The sequence below is a fragment of the Aspergillus affinis genome, assembly GCF_023601865.1.
Source record: "Aspergillus affinis strain CMG 70 chromosome Unknown NODE_12_length_464043_cov_86_772839, whole genome shotgun sequence".
Lineage (NCBI taxonomy): Eukaryota > Fungi > Ascomycota > Eurotiomycetes > Eurotiales > Aspergillaceae > Aspergillus > Aspergillus affinis.
The window spans coordinates 362,516-386,232 of NW_026515793.1; the positions used below are offsets into that span (position 1 = coordinate 362,516).

Sequence of the window (23,717 nt, forward strand, 5' to 3'; positions counted from 1 at the left end):
ACTTCTCTGCACACCCATTGCGTCGTTTCAACCCTCCCCAGCAATGTCGCGCTCAAATAGCGAGAAGGCGGTCCCCAGCATCGACAAGATCGAGGATGTGAACCAGTCGGCCCTGAACGATGTCGACTACGATGAGGAATATTCCTACGCCGAGCAGCGCAAGATCATCCATCGCATTGACCGTCGTCTGGTCACGATGACTGGTCTGGCATACTGCGTGTCGCTCATGGACAGAACCAATCTCAGTATGGCTGCGGTGGCCGGGTAGGTTTTGCACCGATGCTGGTTATAGGACCCAGATGCTAATCGGGGAGTAGCATGACCAAGGATCTGGAGCTTTATGTTGGCCAACGCTACGTGAGTCTCCCGGCCCCAATCAGACGGACTTGCAACTAATCTCGACCCTACAGTCCATCATCGTGCTCATCTTCTTCGTGCCCTATGTCATCTTCCAGCCCCCCATGACCGTGATCACTCGGAAGATTGGCCCGACATTCTTCCTCGGAGCTATCGTGGTCTCTTGGGGCGCGATCCTGGTGGTAGGTGTTCCTGTCGCGGTTCGTTGTGCCCGGTCTGACAACTTATCCTCAGGGAATGGGTTTCACAAAGAACTGGGAACATATGGTCGGGTGTCGCGTGCTACTCGGTCTTCTGGAAGCAGGTCCGTTTGATTTGTCTGGCGTGCTACCGAGCGCGGGCTCATGTCCCTAGGTTACTTTCCCGGCTGCGTGTATCTTCTCTCTAGTTGGTACACTCGCTGTAAGCTCCCTTGCAACACCCCCGCTCCCTGTCCTACATCTGCTGACGGTCCCAGTCGACGTGCAAAAGCGGTTCTCGGTCTTCTACCTCATCGGCTGCGTTGCATCCGCCTTTGCCGGTATTCTTGCGTTCGGCTTGATGCAGATGCAAGGGCTCCAGGGTCTTGAGGGCTGGCGGTGGATCTTTATCATGGAGGGAGTGGTATGTTTTCAACTGGTACGGTCAGAGTCTGAGTACTAAGTCGACCAGATCACCGGAATCATCGGTATCCTGACCCTGATCTTCCTGGTCGATTTCCCCGACAGGGCCCACAAATCCTGGCGCTTCCTCAGCGAGCAGGAGAGCTCGTTCATCGTGCGACGTATCAACCGGGATCGTTCCGATGCCGACGCAGAGCCGTTCGATCTCAAACGCTTCCTCACCCCCGCCCTAGACATGAAGATCTGGGGATTCGCCATGATTTTCTTGTAGGGACCCCCAACCCCCATCCAACTGCTCACCCCTAGATATAGCTCTCACTAACGCCAACCAATCCAGCTCCACCACCACCGTCACCTACGCCATCGCCTACTTCCTCCCCATCATCCTCCAACAAGGCATGGGCTACGACGTCGGCGCATCTCAATGCCTCGTCGCTCCGCCCTTCGCCCTAGCCGGACTAGTCATGTACGCCACCGCCTGGGTCGGCGATCGGTACCGCGTGCGCGGCGCCATCGTCGTCTTCAACGCGTGTCTCTGCATCATCGGCCTCCCCATCATGGGCTTCGCGAAGAGCAACGCGGCCCGCTACATCGGTGTGTTCTTCAGCGTCGCGGGCTCCAACTCCAACGTCCCCGCCGTGATGGCATACCAGGCGAACAACGTGCGTGGGCAGTGGACTCGCGCCTTGTCCAGTGCCACGCTGGTCGGATTCGGCGGCATCGGCGGCATCGTGAGTAGTTTGGTTTTTCGGACTCAGGACGCCCCGAATTATCGGCCGGGGATGTGGACGACTATTGCGTGAGTTCTTTCCCTTCCTTCTCCCGGGTATATATTTTAAGGAAGGGTAGGAGAAGGCTAATCAGATATAGGTGTAATCTGTTGATTATCGTGATTGTCGGTGTGATGAGCTTGTGGTTCCGTCATTCGAACAAGCAGGCTGATCAGGGTAAGAGGGTGATTGAGCAGGATCCTAGCTTCCGGTATACCTTGTAAGCTTGACGATGTGACGATGATGATGATGATGATGATGATGAATCGAACGTTGGAGGTTGAAATAACTACATGGATCTAGATGTGAGACCATTTAGATAATCAAATAGTTCATTCAAATCGAATTTACATACGAACTAAACCCTCTTATCATTTTATATCACCCAAGACTCTCGTCTATGTATCTATCTATCCAGCCTTCACATCTGCACGGGGGAAGAATGTTTCATCGGTCTACCTACAGTGAGCGGGCAACCAAGCATTCCACATACCTTGGGTTGGGGAACCCCTAACAAAATACCTCTCGCCAAGTCTAATAGAACCAATAGTACTTATGAGGAACCAGAAAGTAAAAATTTCATTTTGAGAAAAAAGCATAAACTTCATCACTTGGTCATTCTCATTTTAAAGCATCAAATACAAAGCCCCCCCCTTCCTTGCACAGAGAAAGCACACAAAACCTACAACCCCAACCAATACCGAGTCTTCTCGACATCGAAAGAGGACTTAAGCACGCCCTCACCCGTACCAGTGACCTGCACCTCATACGTGCCCTTCTCGGAAGCCCACTTCTCGCGCTGCTCGTCCCACCAGCTAGTAGCCAGTTTCTTCTCGACGACGATCTCCACCGTCTTCTTCTCGCCGGGCTGCAGCTCCACCTTGGTGAAGCCCTTCAGTTCACGGACCGGGCGGTTGACGCCCGTCGGGGGCGGCGCGACCCACAGCTGCACGATCTCCGCGCCCGCGACCTTGCCGGTGTTCGTGACGGTCACGGTGGCGGTGATGGGCTCGCCGCTGTCCGCGAGCTGGGCTTGCTCGGGGCTGGTCTTCAGGGCGAGGTCGGAGCGAGTGAAGCTGGTGTAGGAGAGACCGTGGCCGAAGGGGAAGAGCGGCGGCAGGTTGACCTTCTCGTAGTAGCGGTATCCGACGTAGACGTCTTCGCCGTAGAGCACGCGGCCGCGCTCCGAGCGGAAGTTGAGGAAGCTGGGATTGTCCTGGAGGCGAACGGGGAAGCTGAGCGGCAGCTTGGCGGACGGGTTCACGTCGCCGTACAGGACGTCGGCAAGACCGTTGCCGCCTTCGTTGCCGCCGAACCAGGCTTGCAGGAGCGCCTTGGTCTGCTTGGCCCAGGGCATGGTGACCGGCGTACCGCTCTGGATGACGATCACCGAGTTCTGGTTCGCTTCGAGCACCCGCGAGATCAACTCGTCGCTGCCCGGGGGCAGGTCCATGTGGTCGCGATCGTAACCTTCCGTCTCCCATTCGCTGGTTAGACCGGCGAACACGACCACCTGGTCCGCCTTGGAGGCGAGAGCGACGGCCTTGGAGATCAGCTCCTCCTGGCCGACTTGGCGGCTGGCGCCGAAGCGGAATCCGCCGGGGCCGAACGCCACGACGCCGCGGGTGTCGAGATCGGAGGTGGGGGCGCTGCCGAACTGGAGCAGGATCTTGTACGTCTGACCGGCCTTGAGCTCCTTGCTGCCGATCTTCTCCTCGGTGGCGTTGCCGAAGAAGGCAGAGCCCTGACGCTGGTTCTTGGTGTTGTCGACGACCACTTCGCCGTCAATCAGCAGCTTGCCGGTGCCCACAACGGTCACGCCGAAGTCGTAGACTCCGCTCTCCTCGGGGGTGAAGAGACCCTCCATGTCGACGTAGAAAGTCAAGGACTTGATCTTCGGGTTGATGTAATCCATGAGGAAGCCGCTGGAAGATACTAGGTGCAGCTCATCGACCAGCTCTCGCTTGGCCTCGGAGGGAGGCTCGTTGAACACGCGGAAAGCGAATCCGGTCTTGCCATCAGCCGTCTTCATGAGGGGGCCGAGCTCGGGAAGTTCCTTGTGCGAGTACACGCCCTGGGAGAACTGCACGTCGCCCTTGCTCTTGGCCGTGACGCCCTCGAACGGGGTCACGGTGTAGTACGCATCCAGAGAAGCAGAACCACCGCCGCAGTACGCGGCACGCTTGGCGTTTGGTCCGATGACCAGGATCGATTTGTCCTTCTTCAGGGGCAGGATGTTGTCGTCGTTCTTCATCAGGACGACCGATTCCGCGGCGGCGCGTCGCAGGAGCGCCTGGTCTTCGGGTCGGTTGAGAGCCTTCTCCGGTGCGTTCTCGGGGATGTTCAGGGGCTCGACGAAGTTGATCAAGTTCAAGACATTCCGGACTCTCTCATCCATGACGTACTCGAAGGCCTTGTTGGATGATACGGCATGAGCCAGAGCGGTTCCACGCCAGCGTGTCTTTCCGGGCATCTCCAAATCCAAACCGGCGTTGATGGCGTCCGAAGTACTGTAAGTTCCGAACCTGCCCATATTCTTTTAATATCCATCTTACCATCCAAGAAAAAACGACGAATTCAACTTACCAGTCACTCATGACGAGACCGTCCCAGCCCCACTCCTTGCGAAGAATGTCGGTGATAATCTGCTTGTTCTCGCTCACATGCGTGCCGTTGACCTTGTTGTACGCCGTCATGATACAGGCACTTTGACAGATTCTCAAAGCCAACTGGAAAGGCAGGAGATAGATCTCGCGCATCGCCCGCTGCGTGACGATGCTGTCAACAGCCAGACGCTCATGTTCCTGGTCATTACAAACGAAGTGCTTCAGGGTCGCCGCGACGCCCTTCTCCTGCATACCCTTGCAGTAGTAGCCGGCCAGATTACCGGAGAGCACACCGTCCTCAGCAAAGGACTCGAAGCCACGGCCTCCAAGCGGTGATCGCTGGGTGTTGATGGTGGGGCCGAGAACAATGTGGGATCCTTTGGCAATAGACTCCTCGCCCATCAATCGCCCCACTTCATGCAGCAATTCGATATCCCAGGTGGCGCCCAGCGCTGTGGAACAGGGGAAACAAGCTGCCGGGACACCGTTGAAGAATCGCGTTCCGCGCACTCCATTGGGGCCATCGGACATGCGCAGACTGGGGATGTTCAGACGAGGAACGGCCGCCGTATGCCAGAAATCAACACCTGTCGAGGGAAGGAAAATGCGCCATTAGAGGTCCGGAAATTCGACAATTTGTGAGATCAGGGGTAGGACTTTCTGGGATACTCACCAGCAACTAGAGCTACTTTCTCCCCCAGAGTAAGCTCCTCAATTGTCTTCTCCACATCTATCCGGGCCATTGTGAACACGGAACAAGAAACACAAGGACTCAGCTTCTCCGCTTATGAAGCGAACGATGTCCGAGATAAGAGAATCGATAAGACGATGACAAAGAGGGGGGAGGAAACCAGGGTGACACGTAAAAAAAAAGCAGCACGAAAAATGGAGGAGTCGAAGGATGAAGTGGGATGAATTGCACGTGTTGTGGAGAGGGAATGATAACAGAAAAGATCAATGTGGAGGGGGGGAAAGGCAATGTAGATATACGTCCAAGAGAGACGTGCAAAGAGGAAGGTCAGTCAATCAATCAATAGTTCGACCCTTTGAGGAAACATCGTCAATCCGATTGCGGATTTCTAATAAGGCCAACTGTACATCAGCGTTCTTCCCGGGCTCCCCGCTCCGTCGCACCAAGGAGCATCAGGTTGGATCCATGATCAATGGCAGGTGGATCGGAAGATGGATCGTCGGTCTAAACGTCCCGAAATTCTCCCAGGGTGGAGAATCAGAAAGAGCATCTGGTGATCTGACGGGTGAAACACGAAGGCGTGAGAGTCATGGCCTGTCGTCGAGTGTGAATCCGTCGCAGCCAAAGGATCTGGATCTAGATCCGAAACGCAGCAATTTCGCAAGACGGACTGGAAGACGGGAGATAAATCCCCAGCACTAACTAGCGCAGGCGGTTGGACTAAGCCTGAGGGGAATCAGCCAGGCCGGTTGACGGCGCGATTAAAGCGACACGGAGGAAATTCCGAGGATTAACCGACAGCTTGGCGATGCGGCGAGTGGGGGAACACGCGGAGTATCGGACCGGTGTGCCTTGTATTTCTATTTCTCGATGAATGCCGGATGGGTCTCATGCAGGTGGACCCATTGTTGAACGACGAACCCTGAACGATGAATGAAAGAAGGAGGAAAAGTGGACGGCGAGTTGAGTCAGTTGAAGCCGCTCAGGTCACATGGCTGGAGAGGACCTCGTGTACCTCGTGTACCTTGCTTACTTCGTGTCGATGTAGATTATAAATCTCTTCGTATAACTACTTGATCGAATCTCTACGTTGTATAACTCCTTCAACAGGTCATTATCAACCATTATTATGCATCAACAAGTTCTACAGCGTCATCTCAAATACATCCTAGGCTCTCAACCGGTGCTCCCGTCCCTCCCAAGAATCAATGAAGAAACAAAAAAGAAAATACTGATGGACTCCGCCAGAAAAGAAACGAGTCTAGATAGGTATTGTGAATGGGAAAAAAGAATTGCAAGAACACCGTCCAATAAATGCATAATATAGTAAGAGAAAAGGAAGAAAAACACAAGGAAAAAAAGGGCTGGGTCAAGTAGAGAGAATGACACACGAAGACAACATAACTCATTATACAAGCACAAGCTTCAAGAGGGGAAACAAATGGAGTATAGAAAAAAGAAAAAGAGAAGAGAAAAATCAAGCACCACGGCGGGGTCGTTTTGTTTCACCTCCTGTTCGCATGCCTCCCCGGCCACCTCCATCGCCGTGATTGCCTTCGTCACCGCCAGGCCGTCCACGCTTGCGATGAGGTCCTCCTCCCCCTCCGCTACCACCCTCGCGATGATAGTCACGGTCTCGCGGACGATCACGGCTGCTTCGATCACGTCCGCTCCATCGGCGGTCTTCTTCCGCATTTGGGCCAGAGGCTGGAGCGGTTTGTCCACCAAACGACGGAGGCCGAAGACGTCCTTCATGCTCCTGGCTGCCCTGGGCAGAGTCGGCGGCTCCATCATCCCGGTCTCGTCGACGTCGGTTATCCTCGCGCGAACCAGCACCTCGCCGTGCAACCTCTCGCGATTCGTATCGTTCTTCGCGAGAACCACCCGCTCCGGTAGTGTCACCTCGGCGACTGCGTTCGCGCTCGTAGTCCCGATTTCGGTCCCTGTATTCTTCCCGGCGACTACTACTGCGGGTTCCCTCTTCGTCACCTCCCCGGCGATCCCTTTCTCTTTCGCGGTCTCCTCGATCGTGGGAATGGCCGCCACTACCGCCAGTAGAATAGCGTGCAGATCGCCGAGATTCTGACCCTTCTTCGGTAGCCTCACCCCGTCGGCTGCGATGGGAGCTGTCGTCGTCGGCGTGCGTGGTAGAGGGTCGATTGGCTAAAAGATCGGGCTTGTTTTGGAACGAACCAGATCGTCCGCCATCGTCGGCTGCACCCACAGGAGTAAGTTGTCGGCTGGTCTGAGGCGATGCGTTTGCTTGTCGATTGGCGCCTCGGCCACGGATCGGGGGTCCGGAGCCTCCACGGTCCGGTGGGCCGCCAGACTGTTGCAGCATGTTGTTGATGCCGGCAAATCGTTTGTCGCCTCTTCCTCTCTCTCCACCGAATCCTGCCCCAGGAGCCGGTCCACGAGGAAGGGATGACGGCCCAGAGGGAGGTCCAAGTGCGCTACGAGGACCAGAGGGAGGGGCAACCGGCGGTTGGGATTGCGGGGGGCGCGGAGGCCCGCTGTAAGCACCACCACCACCACCACCACCACTGCCATCCTGCTGTTGGAAAGCTTTGAGTCGATCCGGGTGCATTCCGGTAGCCTCGAGCTTCTCGGCAGCGGCCGATGGCCCTCCCGTGGGGTTCGGGTCGGGGGCACCACGCATCCCTTGTCGACCGGGGCCGGTGGGCGGTTGACGTTCGGCTGGCGGACCACTTGAAGCAGGGGCATGGGGCATGTTTGACGCGTTTCGTCCACCACGACCAGGCGTATTCCTTCCCCGAGGTCCCAAGGGAATGTCTGCAGGCGCATCGGGTTGGCGAAGTCGTCCATGGTTGAGGTCAGGGCCGACACCAGGATCTCGTGAATCGGTGCCGTCCAAAGGAGCCCGTCCATGTCGGTCACTGCGCGGTCCGGTAGGCAATTCCTCGAGCCGGGACTGACCCGGGGGGTAGTTGAGTGATCGGCGGTCATCGGTGGGGAAACGCTCAGGGCGGTTGGGAAGTTCGACCCGTTGAGGCGATGTTCTGGCCGGCGGCAATGGTCGTCGGTCATCTCTTTCCGGCCGTGGCGGATCCCCGCGTCGATAGCCCTGATCACCATGTTCGTGTATCATATCAACACGATCAGGATGCGTAGGCGGACCAGATCGTGCATCGGAGGTACGTAGACGCCCTGAACGATCATGCCAGTCCCCGTCGAGGGGAGGACGGCCTTCTCGGTAGGGATGCGCACGGAACGGCTCCTCCATAGGCCCCCGAGGATACTCCCGCTCCAGACGACCATAATTTCTGCCGTCGCCCGGAGACTGATCGAATGAACGATTGTAGTCATGATCATTACCAAACCTACCACCCCGGAACTCCGCATTTCTATCGCGTCGGTCATCCAAGAGATCAGGACGTGGCGGCAACCTGGTCTCCTCTCTGTAGGGGCGAGACGGCGTATGTGTTTGTGAACGCACGGCCTGGTTGGTGGAGGATATGCGATCCACATCAGGACGTTTGGGGATGCTCGCGGGTCTGTTGTGATCAAGGCCTCTGGAAGTTCCCCGAGAATCAGCTGACGGAGCACGCGGGCGTGACGCGGGTCCTGTATCGCTACGATTATCCGTTGTCAAACTCGAGGCAGCAGATTTCTCTGCGGTGGTAGCACCTTCCTGGATCGCTGACGTTTGTCCTTCGCCACTCGACGGGGCTGCTGCAGTGGAGTCAGCCTGACTTGGGGTAGTACCGGTCTGTTCCGTCTGTTTCAGTGTCGAGTCATCTGCCTTCTGAGTGTCCCTCGACGCTGCAGCATCGGTCATCTTCGCATCCTCAATCTCGCCATCTTCTACTTCAGCAGCGGTGGGTGCTTCGGTTTGGGATCTATAAATGGAAAAACGCAATCAGATACTGAGATCGACGTGGCCAGGTGAGTTGCTGAGTTATGCGCTGGTGTGACTTACTCGTTGGTCGGGGGTTTAAATTCGACCGCCGAAGCGTTCAATGTAGGAGTTGTGGACTGTGGTCGTGACGTCCCGGGCCTGCCGTCGGTCTTTGGCACATTACCCTTTGCCTGGGGTGCCGATGACATATGGAAGGCTTGCGGAAGCATCCACTTCTTCTCGCGACGGTTGAGATCACCGATCAAGGAAGCAGCCGGAATCTTCACGTCGTCTCGGTCATCGGTTTGACTAAGGTTCGTCACGATGTTCAGCATGTCACGGCCAATCCAATTCACGGCCGGGAAGTGTTGCACAATCGCCTTGAGCACACTGATACCATTGCGAATGTGCATATACTCGCCGCCATTGAAACAAGCCTTGAAGGTCATGGCCAGGTAGCGGTGCCACTTGTACATAAGTCGACGGAAATCTTCATAATCCAGAAAGTCGGTGATTGTACCCTCGGAATTAACTTGCTTAGCGAATCCGGGAAGATCCTTCTTGGTTCCGAAGGCCTCCTTCTCATACACAGATCGGTCAGCATGCCATCGGCTAAGGTCACGTAGAACTTCGTTGAGGAAACGACCAAGGTTGTCGGCTTCCCTTGAAGTACACAAGAAAATCAGAGTATTCAGCCTCGGTTCACTGAAAAGCTGGTCCAAGATGCCCATTGTGCGGAAGTTAGGAGTCCCAGAAGAATGAAGGAACTTCAACACCTTGAAGCTGTAGAATGCATCGAGCGAGGAGATAAGCATGCGCGGCAAGAAGCACTGCTCGAGAAGAGACACGTGCAGGGCGTTGTATGCCTCCTTCGCTCCCATCTGCTGGATCAACTTTTTTAGGTGCGCAAACCAAAGGTCTTTCTCCTTCTGCAATTTTGCCCTTGTCCGGCCGTATGACTTCAGGTGACCCTTGTTCTCCTCCAGTATCTGCTCTTGGAGTTGGGTATGTGTTTTCTTGGCGGCCTCCTTCTTTAGGGTGCCGCTGACGCTGATGTCCGTGCGGTCGCTGCTTATCAAGATGACTTTCTTTTTCTGTCGTTCGATCTCGTCCTCATATGCTTTCTGCGGGATGTGCACATCGTACAGAGACAGTTGCCAGAACGTCGTGTAGAAGGAAAGGCCAATGGTTTCCCAGGCCTCAGAAGGCAGAGCCGACTTAACCTGATCCTGAAGGTCCTGCATGACGGGGTTCAGTGGGGGAGGTTCAGCGACCACCGGGCCCTGTTCAACCGGAACAACCGTGTCGTCATTGTCCGTCTTTTCCACCTCTTCCTTATCAACCTCCATTGAATTCTCGCTCAATTGAGCGGGCTCCGCTTCTCCTTCATCGGCAGTATCCATCTTATCGGTCTCGCCCTTGGAAGGAGACTTCTCTTGACTGCTCTCCTTGGGGATGTCCATGTCATCATCCTGCGTAAGCTTCTCGGTGTCCGCTATCTTGCGAGCGATGCTTGGTCGGCGAATCCAGAAGGCGATTTCGGGCTGCACGCCGTAGTCACTGATGAGAGAGGCGAGGTCGGGTACGAAGGAATCAAACTCCTCGACTGTCAGGTTACTTCGAAGAAGGTCCAGATATTGGGTAAAAACACGATGGATTTCATCAAAAATGTTGCCCAACAACTTCAGCTCCGCGTCGCCTTCGGTCTCCCGGAAGACGCACGTCCAGCGCTCCTGCGCGATTGCAATAAGCAGCTGGCCGGCAAGTTTGGAAACGGTAAGAGATTTGATCAGACGCCTTGCGGTGAGATGGGAATCGTGGCGCGTATCCAACAACAGCTGAATGGTCAGGCTCTGGAGGATTTCACCACCCGCCATGGCCTGAATCTGTGCATCGTTAAAGCTGGTGTCCGAAACAATACCTGCCATGGAGACGATCAATTGCTCCAACACGATCAAGTCGGTGGAGTTGTTGTGTCGAAGTTGCTCCACAACGTATTGTAACAAGGGGGTGGGATCCATCATCGAATAACGTCTGAATATTTTCCCCGCAAAATTGGCCAGAGCATTGAGCCATCGGCTTGTTGACAATCCACTCTCTTGCAGTCGGTTCCGTCCTTTGGAGCCAAGGGAGCTAATTAGAGCCCATGACAAGACATCATATCCGAGATTGGTAAAGTAACGCGCGCACTCCACGACGACGACGATCAGGTTCTCATAAGATTCGATCTGGCTGATAGCAGTGTGGATGACTATTGCAGGATTGGCACATGCAATCTTGGCCAGGGCACGAGCCATGGACCGAATATTCGTCTTGCTGAGCCTCTTCAAGACATCTTTGGTTTCTGCTTTTGCCTGATCAACGGCTGCCTTGATGTCTGGTAGCCGAGATGTTTGGCCCGAATACCACTCCGCATACATATTGTACCGCGTATCCCTAGGGAAGAAACTGATAAGATCGAAGACCTCGTTGACCACGCCGGGGTTGGCTTTCGTCAAACTGATCGCGGGAAGCAAGAGGCGCTTGCACAAATCTCGCCAGCGAGATGCGTTTTCTGCCGAATCGTCCTGAGTCATGCTGTGTTTGCCAATCCGGGCCAGCTTCGTGAGCAAGGTCGGGTCATGTCCAACCTTGTGTCCGGACAAATTGAGGAAGGATGAGCATAGCGCAAAAACGTCGTCGACCGAATGGCAGATAGGGATATTGTCTGCCCAATCATCCCAATAAAATCGGTAGTCCGTTCCGTCGTTCGTATCTTCTTTATCCAGCTGGGCCCATCGCAGTACCCGTCTCGGAGGGGCCTGAATCAATCGAATGTGGCCTTTCGCGCCTCCACCTTGTTCTTGACCTGGTATTTGCTTAGGTTCCCTGGTCTCATCTGGGAGCGGCGACGGGCACGAAGCGGTGTAGACCTTGCTCAAGCATTGGTGAAGGATTCGGTGGATGTATTCGGGTAGTTCGGGGTAAACATCCATAAGCCAGGGGAATTTGCTGAGAATGAAAAGTGACTCGGGTAGCGCTCCAATGGTGAGTAAGCTCTTCAGAAGCAGCACCTTCTGATCGGATGGCTCCGGAAGATCATTTTCTTCTCCCTTAGCAGCGGATTTGTCGGCATCTTGGTCCTTGCCGGGGGTCCCTGCTGGTGTCTCGGATTCTCGCAAACGCGGAGTCGATAGCGTGTCGTCCGAAAGTGCACCGGCCATCATCAGAGCATTAACACCGCCGCCCGGTCTTGCTGCTCTTTCGCGGTCCGCCTTCTCTTTTAGCTTTTCTTCTTTTAGGACGTCCATGGAGTCATCGGGTCTCCACAGGTGGGGGTACAAGTCGCGCAACGAGATGAAGCCAACCTTGATCAACAATGCTGCCAGATAGATGAGATTGTCGGGGAGAACGTCCACCTTAGAGCGCGCCCTGGACGAGTAAAAGCGGAGTTTGAATCCGAGCAACTGGGCCGCGACCCGGCTTCCTTGAGGCGGCGATGTTCCCGTCACCTCGATCCATTTGCGCGTATCAATTTCCTCCTCTGAAAGACTGTTTGATTCCGGAAGTATTTTTCGGAGTTCCTCTTCGGAGACTGGTCGGCGGCCGATTTCGAAGAAAGCGCGAATTCCGATCTCTCTCACTCTCGCCCAGAACGCCTGGTCCCGCTGTTCATTGAGCTGAACTGCCTCTGCCCGTTCCTCTTCCGTCGTTGCCCATCCTGAGGAGCCCGGTAAGGCCCAGTTCGGGAGCCCCGAGTCACGGTTGGCTTCACTAGTACCAAAGGCATTATCCTTGGGCCACCATGAACTGGCCCGGAGCAGCTTGACGAAAAAGCGGTACTGCTTCACAAGTACAGCCGCAAATACATCTAGAGTCACATCAAGGACACGTCCCACATCCATATCGAACGCGCCGACCATGGCCTTGACTCTTTCAAAAGTATCCTCCACGACCTCACTAGATGGAGGCTCATTATTGCTGGTCGTGAAAAGTTCTGTAAGGAGTTTCGAATACCCCTCCGATTCTTCGCGCAGGAGATTGTAATTAGACTGTCGGTAGAGGAGGTTGGTCTGTTTACGGATACCCATGCGGGTAAACGTTTCGCGAACGAGACCGAGAGTCTGGAGAAGGGGGGTGTCGAGCTGGAGACGCATAAGAGCGGCGCTGATGCCGGTAGAGAAGACCAATGGCTTCAGAGCAGGGTTCGATGTATCGGAATCCGTCATGATGGATAGAGTGTCCAGAAAGAGGGAGGGGGGGTCGAAAATCGCCTCTATTTGATCATCCCCCTCCATGTTGGCCTCTTCTTCAGCAGCGGCATCCTTCTCGACGATATCCCGGACAGCTGCACCGGCTTCTGTTGGTGTCACGCGTCCGTAGAAAGCACTTCTAATAAGCTCCTGGTAGATCAAAGCCAGCTTCGGGATATCCTGCTCTTTCCTCGCTTGTACTCCATCGTCCACAAACTTCCGCTCGCCAGTCGAAACCCAATGCTCGATGTTGGAGTCGGTGACATATTCAAAAACGTACGGCTGCGGCGGCGGCGTGGGAGGGTGGTGGATAGGGGTGATGGGAGACACGAGAGATTGCGAGGGGACCGGCGTTGGCATCTGAGACTGAGATTGGGACGGAGTGGGCGCAGGGGAGGGGGGCTGCGTCGACTGATTGACCGCCGGCGACACACCGTTGGTCTGGTTTTGTTCCGCGGCATTGCTCGCCGGGGTAATAGTAGTAGTGGGAGGGGACATGGCGGCGTCCCTGCGACCGCCAACGGGATTTTGGCTATCGCCGCTGGCTCTGCGACCAGGATTATTCCTGCCTCCTCGGCTGGATTGCCTTCGCCCCCTTCCGCGGGTATCTGAATGATCGCGAGACTGCGAGTGTTGCGAGCCGTGATTATGTTGCGCCATAGTTAGATTTCCTGGACGATGAGGAGAAGGTCGCTGGCTATCGTTGGACGAGTCGCCGGACCACGATCTATCACCTCGTTTCCTCTTTCCACTGACACCCGGAGCCATTACAAGATTGGCTACAGCTTCGAGGTTCAAGCAGAACAGAGAACGGTCTCCGACAGAATGCGATTCATGAGGCGGGCCTGAAGATTTGGGGAGTCGAGGTTAGCCTGCCCTCCGAATTTATTTGATGCGCAATGTGCCAATCGGAGGGAAATATGTGGATGATTCACAGGGGAGAAAAGAGAGAAACTGACCTTCTGTGAAAACTTCATGCAGTTTGGGGGGGATAAAGAAAGGAACTGCACGTGGAGTGGCAGGTTCACTGTTTGAACAAAGGATAAAGCCAATGATGATATTGAAGACTCCGGGCGCGCGTCTCGCGCTTATTTCGTCTGTCGGTTCCGTCAGTGGCGCTAACTGTTTTGGGGTCGGCTTCACACCTTCCTATTCAGGAATCAACAATTGTCCATGCCTGCCCCTCCATTCATAATCTGACTTTTAATGCTCGTATTCACCTTTCAGGACAGCTGAGATTGTTCTAGTTGATTGCCAACAGCATAGCTGTGTATATTAACAATCTATTGTCTTTCAGTCCAAACCCAGCCACCAAAATACATAACTGACCCCTCATTCACCAAAAACATTTTTCAATCACGCTGAATAACATGAAACTCTATCAAGTATTTTCGGGGCATGAATAAGCCATTGTCAATAACGCTTCACTTGAAAATACTTCTGTCAATGCAGATGGTCTCAGTTCTTCTCAATACAAGACAATAACAATACCCCTGTCGATTTCAGCCCCTCTTATAGTTTGACAACTCACTCCTACTTGCACTGCACCGCATGTTGACTTTATCATGCATGTAACCAAGATTCCCCCCTCCCTGTATTCACCTGAGAGCAAGTCTTACCGTGGAGTCAGTTTATCTTGTATAGTCTTCAGGTTACTAAAAGTCCTTACCATGAGTTTCTTTGTAGAGTGATCAGTTTCATTATCATTGAAGCAAGTATGATTTCAAAATTGATCTCAATTTGTTTACAGGATGTTTCATAAAATATCATTAATTACAACGAACAAACCCAGTCCGTTCAAAGTCCCAAGTCCTTCGCCTCGATATCGACAATCTCAGGGATCAGTTCCTTCAAGCTGGGCCTGCTCGGGGACCAGCCCAGCAGTTTGCGCGCACGAAGAGAGTGACCTCTTGAGCTACTTCCCCAAGCGTACAGACCGAACTGGTTCAGCGCGGTGACCTCTGCGTCCGGAAGAGCCTCGACCTCGGGGGAGGGGATCAGCTTCTTCTCGTACGCCACGCGCGCCACTTCGCGCTGGATGTCACCCCAGACGAACGGGCCGTTCTCCGCCAGATAGTATCCCTTGTCGTTCCAGGTGGCCTTGCCGCCACCAGCGGCGGCCGCGTCACCGAGAAGTCGATACAAGTCGCTGAGGTCCTGCACGTGGATTTGGTGCCAGATGTTCTCGCCCTTGCCGACGAGGAGACCCTTCTTGCGCTTCAGCACGGCGGCGGCTAGCCAGTAGGCCTGAACACTCTTTTGGTTGCCGGGACCGCGGCCAGGGCCGTAGATGGTGGGAGGGCAGACGATGGCCACCTTGACGCTGTCAGGGTTGTTCTTGCCGGCGTCGTTGATGATCTTGTCAACGTTGCGGTGGAGCGAGTCTTCGGGGAGGTTGAGCAGCTCGTCGACGCCATCCCAGTCGTCGTGCTCCTTGGCGCGGTACAGACCCCAGGTGTTGGTGCGGAAGTCCTCGACCGTTAGGATACCAGTGCCTGAGGTGTGGATGATCCACAGGGGGCGCTCGGGGGTGTGTTGGGTGGCACCCTTGGCGATAGCTTCGGCCGAGGCGATGTGATCACAGTCGGCGCAGTCTGTAGGAGAGCGATTAGCTTGTGTGTATGCGTAGAGTGGGGGTGGTGGTGAGGAGAAACGTACGGAGAACGATATCAGCGTTCTTGGTTTCCTCGGCGATGAGGTCGGACGAGTCGAGGCCACCAATGACGATGCGAGCTTTAGGATATTTGCTGGACACCTGAGCACCCTTCTCCTTGCTCCGAGTGAGGACGGCGTATTCCCAGTCGGGGTGCGCCTGGGCGAAGTTGAAGAAAACATCACCACCGATGTAGCCAGTAGCTCCGGTGCTTTGGAGAAAAATTGTTAGCCTCAAATCGGAACATGGTAGATCTTGGCGTAGGGACTATAGGACTTACACGAAGACCTTGAGGGGTGCCATTTTCGTGGTATGGGAGAGAGAAGAGTGGGAGATAATTTGAGGAGAGTTCAGATAACCAGGCCTGGATACAGATGTGGGAGTACAAAGAACAAAGGACTTATTATTAGACGGGGGAATAGCATGAAATATATAGCCAGAAATACATCACCAGCACGGCCACCACCATTGCAACCAAGCAACAGCTTTGAAATCAAAAGTGGCCGAGGATGGGTCCTTAACGAGCAAGAGTGGGGGTGGGGTGGGCTGGTCAATGGTGGACAGGGACGCTGGTGATGCACAGCTGGCACCATTCACGGACTGCATGAGGAGCTCCCGGAACTCTATCGCGCGGGGAATATCTGATTTGCATGTTGCAATCAGATACTTCGGATGGAGGAGAGGAGGAAATCAATTGACTTGATTGACTTGCAGTGCTGCAACGAGAAGTGTCGGAGGGTTGTCCCTCCGAATGACGTAATTGTTTACTGCCCTGCATTGTTTTTGTTTGTCAGCCTTGACAATCAGGTGTCTACAAGTTTCCATCGAGCACCAAAACATGCAACCAGCATTGGAAATCAGCAATTGACACAGTTGTAGATGTCTACCCCTAGCTACTCAACAAGCCCCTCCTTCCTCGCATCCTCTAACGCTGCCTCTCTCTTCTTCACAGCCTCCTGGTTAACTTGCTCCGAGAACGGTCCAACCCAGGTATACTCCCCATCAGCATCCTTCCCCTTCTCCTCATCCACCCATTCATCAAACCCCATATTCGCGAGGTCCAGATTCGTAAACATACCCCAAGACTCAACCCACGGCAATCTAGCCATCAAGAATGGCGACCGGTTTCTCTCGTCGTCCTCTTCTTCCTCTCCATCCTCGTCGTCTAAATCGTTAAACGAACACACCAAGCACGTCTCCGTCCGGAATCCCCGCTCATCGATGATTAGCCAGTTATCGGTGGTGAGGACATTATCTGACAGCTTTTCCTCGTTCGCCCGGATGAAAGCGTAGATCTCGTCGGAGGTCTTGCCCGCGAAGGCATTGTTGCTGGCGTCGAGGGTTTCGGCGCCGTCGAGGTCTAGAGGGGGAGTGTTGGGCTCTGAGAGGTCATAATCCTCGTCGTCAAGATGAGACGGGTTGTGGAGGAGGGTCCAGGAGTGGTCGCAGCCGTATTCGTAGTCTTCGAGGGAAAGGAGGGCTTTGTGTACTTGCTGGGGGAGTGTTAGTCTGTTGCGATAGAGTGTTATGGGCGGAGTGCATACTTTGACTGATACGGCGGGGGCCGTGATGAATGTTGTCCAGGCCATTGTGGCAATTGGTTATTTTTAGGGGTTTTATCTGAGTATATGGAGTATTGAGACTAAAGTTTGAAAGATATATTCAGCTAGACAGCTAGGAAGTTGGTCCGAATTTATAGTTGAATCTTGGGGCAAACCAACAGTTCGGTGGGTCAGGTCGCCAGGCATTTACACGATGATCTACAACAGGAGCCTTGCAGCCTTGAGTTGCCCGATGGCTGAGCATCGGGATAATAAACTATGGACATAGTAAATGGGGCTCAATCCTTCATGAATTAGACTAATGACGGCTAATCAAAAATCTTGTTTCACTAAACAAGTGCCCGTTAAATTCGCCTGCATGTTGGGTATGCCACTATAGTAGTACTATCCAGTAGTTATGCTTAAAAGCTAACACAACCAGCCCTGGAGCTGGAACATAACCTCATAGAAATCCCTGTATAAGACGTAAAATTCTGGGCACCATGAGGTGAATATCGCGGCGACCAAACATAAAGAAACAGGTCTTATGATTTTTTCCAATCCGGAATGATCGTTGTGGGTTGACAGATGTAGGTAGAAAGAAAGATACATACATTGTACAGTATGAATTGTCATACCTCAAACGCTAAAACCACTAAAAACCTAAAATCAGAACCCCAGAGCTATCCATCCTTACATAATTACATCCCCAAGTCCTCCATACCCCGGCGTCAGAAAACCAATATTGGAGACGATGAGACCATCTCCCTCCTCAATTGCCTGCTCAGCGGGGCAGAGAGATGGGAGGGGCATTTTGATGGCGTGAGGGAGATTATTGAGGGGATTGTTGGGGAGAAAGATGGTTCTAGTTGAGTGAGGAGGTATGGTTGATAGTCATATTTAGATAGAGGGATAATGGGGTTTGGCGCGAATAAGAGGACTCGAACAATAATACAATCAATCCAATACTAGTTCACTTGGAGCTAAAACTAGCAGGGAAAAAATGTCACGTCGAAAATAAAAAACAGTTTGATCAACGGCAAAAAGAAGAAATCCACTACCCTTGCAACTTAGTCTCGCTGGAAAGGCAATCGGATAAGAAAAATCAGTCGTAGGGGAATCACAGAATCATGTATGCCCATAATTTACAGGATCGCGCTCAAAAGGTACTGGTCGCTAGTCGACTTGCCGCATTGCGCGCATCAAGCCGGTCGTTGTCGTCTTCCTCGACGATTGAGCTGACGCCACTGGCCGAGCGTAGTCTGCCTTTACCCTGGCCGTTGACCTCTTCGTCGTCATCCGGGGTAGGCGAGACCATGCTGCCGCTCAAGCTGCGTCCGAGACTGTCGTTGCGACGCGGAACACCACTCCACGCGTCGCCCTTGGGACCTTGGCTCGAACCTAGGTTCGGTCGTCGCTGGGCGGGATGAGCCTCGCGGCCCAGACGGCTCAGTCCGCCGGATGAGTCGATGGCCCGGATGTCCGGTCGAACGCTCTCCATGGTCGCAAGGGTTCTGCGCTCGGACTCGATCTGGCGCAGCGTGTATTCCCGCAAGCTGGTAAGAAGGTCTCCGGAGGTGCGCTCAAACCAGCGGCGCTTCTCCGCCAGCAAGTTGGCCGTCACGCGCTGCGTTTTCTTGGTCAGGTAGTTCTCGTTGTTCTCGGCCTCCTCCAGCGCGTTGATCGCCTCGTCCACCTTGTCCGGCCGAACGGAGGAGCTGACTTTCAGTCGGTCGGCAGCCGCGCGCTTGCTGCGCGTAGCTTGCTGGGCCTGGAGCAGATCGCGAAGGAGAATATGGCGGTTGGTAAGGGTTTCTTTCACGATAAAAGCGTCGGATGAGTGGTAGCCCAGGGGTTCCCCGAGCGTGGTCGCCTCCGCAGTGGCTTGGACTGCGTGATAGTCGCCGACCGTCTGGATGACTTTGCCCAGCTTGCGGTAAGCATTGGCAAGGCCGGGGTGTGTTTCCTGCACGTGCATCTGTCCTAGCTTGACGCCAAAGTCCGATTCCGCAAGACCAAGCCCTAGATGATTATCAGCATCTCCGCAATGAGAACTCGCAGAATTCCTCGAACATACCTCGGCGGCCCTTAACAACCCGATCGACCTTGTGGCTTGTATCCATACTGCCCAGGTAGAACAGTTTCACCGTTGGCCGGGCATTTTGCAGCTCGGGCGTGTCGTCGGGCGGCGGAGCGAACTGCTTCAGGACCTTCCTCCGCATTCCCGTTGCCGGCTGCTTCATCCGGACAACGGGGCTGTATCCGAAGTCACTCTCGACAAATAGAATCACTTCGTCATCGTGAATGAGGACATCGTTGCCCATCACGACATTCAACCATCGCTGCATCGAAGATTTCACACGGATCTCATCCTCTTCGGTCCCGGCACCGGCGGGGGTCAATGGCGGGGGGACGGCAGGGACAAAGGTTTCGGGATTCGCCGACATCAAATGCTCCGCAAGCTTGATAAATTCGTTATGGGTGCGGCGGACGTCGCGGTATTGTGTGGTTCGAAATTTGGGAACATTGGTCTAAAGGTGGGTTACCGGTTAGATGGGCGACTTTCACAGCGCGAACTGACGAACTTACGTGGACATCAAACCGAAGAATAGGATCCTTTTTGCCAATTCTCTCCAACGCGGTTATCTTGGCTTGAATTCTGTACACAGGAGCGGGTGGTTGCTGCTGCTGCTGCTGCTGTTGTTGCCAGGCGTGCTGCCTAGCCCCCGTCTGATAGCGAGCGGGCAACTGAGACGGATGTTGACCGTACTGCTGTCCCGATTGATGGGTCACATTGGCCGGATCATTTAGCTGAGTGTTTTGTAGTCGCCCCGACAGATCCGGAGAGTCGGTTTCCCCCTCTGCCGTGTGTTGGTCGGTCCGAGAGCCATCGCCGGGCTGCGTATCCCTTTCCGCATCGTATGCGGATTGGTGTGGGGGCAAGGGGGACGGAGGGATGTCGCACGTCGAGGAGGGGGGATAAGTGGACTCGTTTGTTCGAGGGGAGGCCCAAGGGGAGGTACCCGTTGCCGGGTCTTGCGATATGGAGGAGTAGTCCATGGTCTGTCAGGGTGTCTGTTGGTGTGGGGGGGAGAGAGAGATCAATCGGCTCCGCTAGAGAGAGTCGTCAGCATTGTTAGGATAGAGAATAGGAGAGTGGGGAGAGAAGAACGTACTTGTGATCCCTCCAAATAGAAATCGGAACCAGCAGGGATGGCAAAAGCAGCGGGCAGACACAGAGACTGACAGAGAGGACGGAGAGAGAACGAAAGGGACCGAGAGAAGGACGGAGAGAGTTGTGGCCGCAGAAGGTTACGTCGTTGGTGCCATCAGCGCCTGATTGGTCAGGCACACCTCCGCATTGGCAGCTCTGACTTTCCGTCGGGTCTTCTCTTTCTGCTCTTTCTTTTACTTCCGTGCCCACGTCGCTCTGCTCGCAGCTCCCTTATCGCATTGAATTGCGAAATAGACATGCACTAAGTATCATCACATTTCATAATTCCTACTCGGACGGGCAATTGCTGTCATGGTCGCAGCGCTATTCTTGCGCGCCTCTCACCCGGTGCGGCCCACAGGCCGACCTGTCAGTCGCCTGGGATGCAACGCATCTCTGCTTCAGAGTCCGTCGCGACTCAATCTTTCTAAATTTAATGGATTCTCGACATCTCTGGCCAAGAGCAATGTTGACTCGCTCGACCGCACCAGGAATATCGGCATCATCGCCCATATCGATGCAGGCAAGACCACCACCACAGAGCGTATGCTGTATTACAGTGGATTCACGAGACGGCTAGGAGACGTGGATGAGGGATCGACAGTGACGGACTTTTTGCCAGCTGAGCGAGCGCGAGGCATCACTATCCAGTCGGCAGCCATTACTTTCCACTGGCCGCCGCAAGGTGCCGGAGGGGAGAATGCAGCTGCGCAACCAGCACCGGGAACTCCTCGGTCTGCGTACCCGCATACGGTCAATCTGATCGATACGCCTGGCCATGCAGATTTTACGTTTGAGGTCATGAGATCGCTGCGCATTCTCGACGGTGCTGTATGTATTCTGGACGGCGTGGCGGGCGTGGAGGCCCAAACGGAGAAAGTGTGGCACCAAGCCAGCTCCTATCGGATCCCGAGAGTGGTTTACGTCAACAAGCTGGACCGAGACGGCGCCGCCTTTGGGAGAACAGTCCGTGAGGTTGCCTCGCGACTGGAGGGCTGGCCCGCGGTCTGTCAGATCCCGTGGTTCGAGGGCGGACAGGGCCGCTTTATTGGCGTGGCAGATGCGATCAACCTGCAAGGGCTGCGATGGGACGACGGCGACGGGAAGTCGGTCAAAATGTACAGCCTGGAGCAATTGGACAGCGAGGAGAATCAGCTGGCACAGGAGCTGCGACGCGCGAGAACGGCTCTCATCGAGCTGCTGAGTGAACATGACGAAATAATGGTCGAGAAGTTTTTCGAATGCGAGGACCATCTGGCAGTGCCGGCCCACGATATCTTGGAGAGTTTGCGTCGGTGTCTTCTGCGGGAAGAAGGGCGGAAGATCATCCCCGTCTTCGCCGGCGCCAGTTTCCGCAACATCGGAGTACAGCCGCTGCTCGACGTCGTAACAAACCTCCTCCCCAGTCCCCTGGAAACCCCAGATCCGGAAGTCAGCATTGGCGGCGTCAAAGGTGGTCTTCGTCGTCTGCTTTCGGGTGACCTGCTCGTGGAACAGAGCCAAAAAACCGCCACAAAAGGCAAAACCAAGAAGAAGCCCGCCGTGCAAGCGGATTCCCGCACTGCTATCGAAAACCTGCAGAGCTGCGCGCTGGCATTTAAGGTGGTCAACGACCCCAAGAGAGGAGTGCTGGTGTATGTACGAGTCTACTCGGGGTCGCTAGACCGGAACAGCACTCTGTTCAACACCAATCTTGGCGTCTCCGAACGAGCGCCCCGTCTGCTCAAAATGTACGCCAACGATGCCGTGGAGGTTGACTCGATCCCCGAAGGCCACATCGGAGTCGTCGTCGGTCTCAAACACACCCGAACCGGAGATACGCTTGTCACATATGCTGGCAGCAAAGCGCAGCCGCCCGAGCCCCTCGATACGCTCCAACTCCGTCCGATCAACGTGCCGCCGCCGGTCTTCTTTGCCAGCGTCGAACCCCACAGTCTGGGCGAGGAAAAGCGTATGCAGGAATCGCTGGCCATGCTCCTCCGAGAAGACCCCAGTTTACACGTCACCACGGATGAGGACTCTGGCCAAACCCTGCTCAGCGGCATGGGCGAGCTTCACCTGGAGATTGCCCGCGATCGCCTTCTCAACGACCTGAAAGCCAAGGCCTCCATGGGCCGCATTGAGATCGGATACCGCGAGTGCCCTCTGGACCGCGCCGGACCCGTCACGCAGATTTTCGACCGCGAGATCGCCGGCCGTAAAGGCAAGGCCGGATGCACAGCATCCATCGAGCCCTTCGACGATCTCGAATCCGCGTCCCCGCCAGACGACGAGGCCCTTGCCATCCTCACCACCGAGGGCAACCAAATCATCATTGTCGCTCCAGACCTGCAGGTGGAAGTCAACAAGCGCGGCGTCCAAGAAAGCCCTCTACTCCCACCGGGTCTCGACGTGGTCACATTCCAAAAATCTCTGACGAACGGCTGTCTGGCCGCCCTCGCCCGCGGGCCCCAATTCACCTTCCCCATGTATAGCACGCGCGTCACCCTCACCATCGACCCAGTCTCGCACCTCTTCGGCAGCGACACTACGCCCGCCGCCCTATCCGCCGCGGCGCGCCTCGCCACAGCCTCCGCCCTCCGAACCCTCTCCTCCCCCGGCACGACAGGCAAAACCGCAATGATGGAGCCCCTTATGGACGTGATCATCAGTATCGACGAAGCCAGCCTCGGTGCCGTGGTCCACGACATCTCGTCCTCGCGCGGCGGTCACATCATCTCGCTAGACGAAGAAATCCCCCTTCCTGCCACCGACCTCTTCTCGTCCCCGCAGAGAGCCGAGGATATCGACCTTCCACCCATCGACCCCAGCAGGGTCTACGCGCCCCTCGATCCATTCGAGACACCGTCCGGGGGCGCGGAAATGCCTGCGTCTGGGTCTGCGGTCCGTCCGCGCACCATTACCGCCAAAGTGCCCTTGAAGGAAATGGTTGGGTACTTGAAGCATCTGAGAAGCTTGAGTGCCGGACGAGGCACGTTCGTGATGAGTGTCGATCGGTTCGAGAAGATGAGTCCGCCGAGGCAGAAGGCAGTGCTTTCTGAATTGAGGGGAGAGATGATTTAGTATCTACGACTTAGCATACTTGAATATAATATGGCCTGAGCTCGCTGAAGTTGGTTGTGGATTGGGATGTTGATGTATCACTATATTTGTACCTATAATCTATACAAACCAGAATTTAGAACAATTTTA

General features: G+C 54.8%; 7 protein-coding genes across 7 annotated transcripts; 2 read left to right on the plus strand and 5 right to left on the minus strand.

Moving 5' to 3' along the window:
• Positions 1-43: 43 nt before the first annotated feature.
• KD926_001528 (putative phthalate transporter) lies at positions 44-1,953 on the plus strand (the record flags this gene model as incomplete). The annotated part of the gene is made up of 9 exons (XM_053096768.1): positions 44-264; positions 318-357; positions 411-539; positions 592-661; positions 712-759; positions 815-960; positions 1,009-1,226; positions 1,297-1,758; positions 1,830-1,953. The coding sequence occupies 9 exons, from the start codon at positions 44-46 to the stop codon at positions 1,951-1,953; spliced, it is 1,458 nt and encodes a 485-aa protein (XP_052959278.1).
• A 458-nt stretch (positions 1,954-2,411) lies between these two features.
• Positions 2,412-5,078, minus strand: KD926_001529 (beta-glucosidase H; the record flags this gene model as incomplete). Its single annotated transcript, XM_053096769.1, has 3 exons — positions 2,412-4,254; positions 4,316-4,922; positions 5,009-5,078. The coding sequence occupies 3 exons, from the start codon at positions 5,076-5,078 to the stop codon at positions 2,412-2,414; spliced, it is 2,520 nt and encodes an 839-aa protein (XP_052959279.1).
• A 1,425-nt stretch (positions 5,079-6,503) lies between these two features.
• Positions 6,504-13,885, minus strand: KD926_001530 (putative THO complex component (Rlr1); the record flags this gene model as incomplete). Its single annotated transcript, XM_053096770.1, has 2 exons — positions 6,504-8,886; positions 8,967-13,885. 2 exons carry the CDS (start codon positions 13,883-13,885, stop codon positions 6,504-6,506), a joined length of 7,302 nt encoding a protein of 2,433 aa, XP_052959280.1.
• Positions 13,886-14,914: 1,029 nt separating this feature from the next.
• KD926_001531 (putative nucleoside-diphosphate-sugar epimerase) lies at positions 14,915-16,073 on the minus strand (the record flags this gene model as incomplete). The annotated part of the gene is made up of 3 exons (XM_053096771.1): positions 14,915-15,711; positions 15,776-15,981; positions 16,051-16,073. 3 exons carry the CDS (start codon positions 16,071-16,073, stop codon positions 14,915-14,917), a joined length of 1,026 nt encoding a protein of 341 aa, XP_052959281.1.
• Positions 16,074-16,663: 590 nt separating this feature from the next.
• Positions 16,664-17,359, minus strand: KD926_001532 (uncharacterized protein; the record flags this gene model as incomplete). The annotated part of the gene is made up of 2 exons (XM_053096772.1): positions 16,664-17,263; positions 17,315-17,359. 2 exons carry the CDS (start codon positions 17,357-17,359, stop codon positions 16,664-16,666), a joined length of 645 nt encoding a protein of 214 aa, XP_052959282.1.
• Positions 17,360-18,470: 1,111 nt separating this feature from the next.
• Positions 18,471-20,371, minus strand: KD926_001533 (retromer subunit VPS17; the record flags this gene model as incomplete). The annotated part of the gene is made up of 3 exons (XM_053096774.1): positions 18,471-19,333; positions 19,389-19,842; positions 19,901-20,371. The coding sequence occupies 3 exons, from the start codon at positions 20,369-20,371 to the stop codon at positions 18,471-18,473; spliced, it is 1,788 nt and encodes a 595-aa protein (XP_052959283.1).
• A 466-nt stretch (positions 20,372-20,837) lies between these two features.
• On the plus strand, positions 20,838-23,588 carry KD926_001534 (mitochondrial elongation factor MEF2; the record flags this gene model as incomplete). Its single annotated transcript, XM_053096775.1, has 1 exon — positions 20,838-23,588. One exon carries the CDS (start codon positions 20,838-20,840, stop codon positions 23,586-23,588), a length of 2,751 nt encoding a protein of 916 aa, XP_052959284.1.
• Between the last annotated feature and the right edge of the window lie 129 nt (positions 23,589-23,717).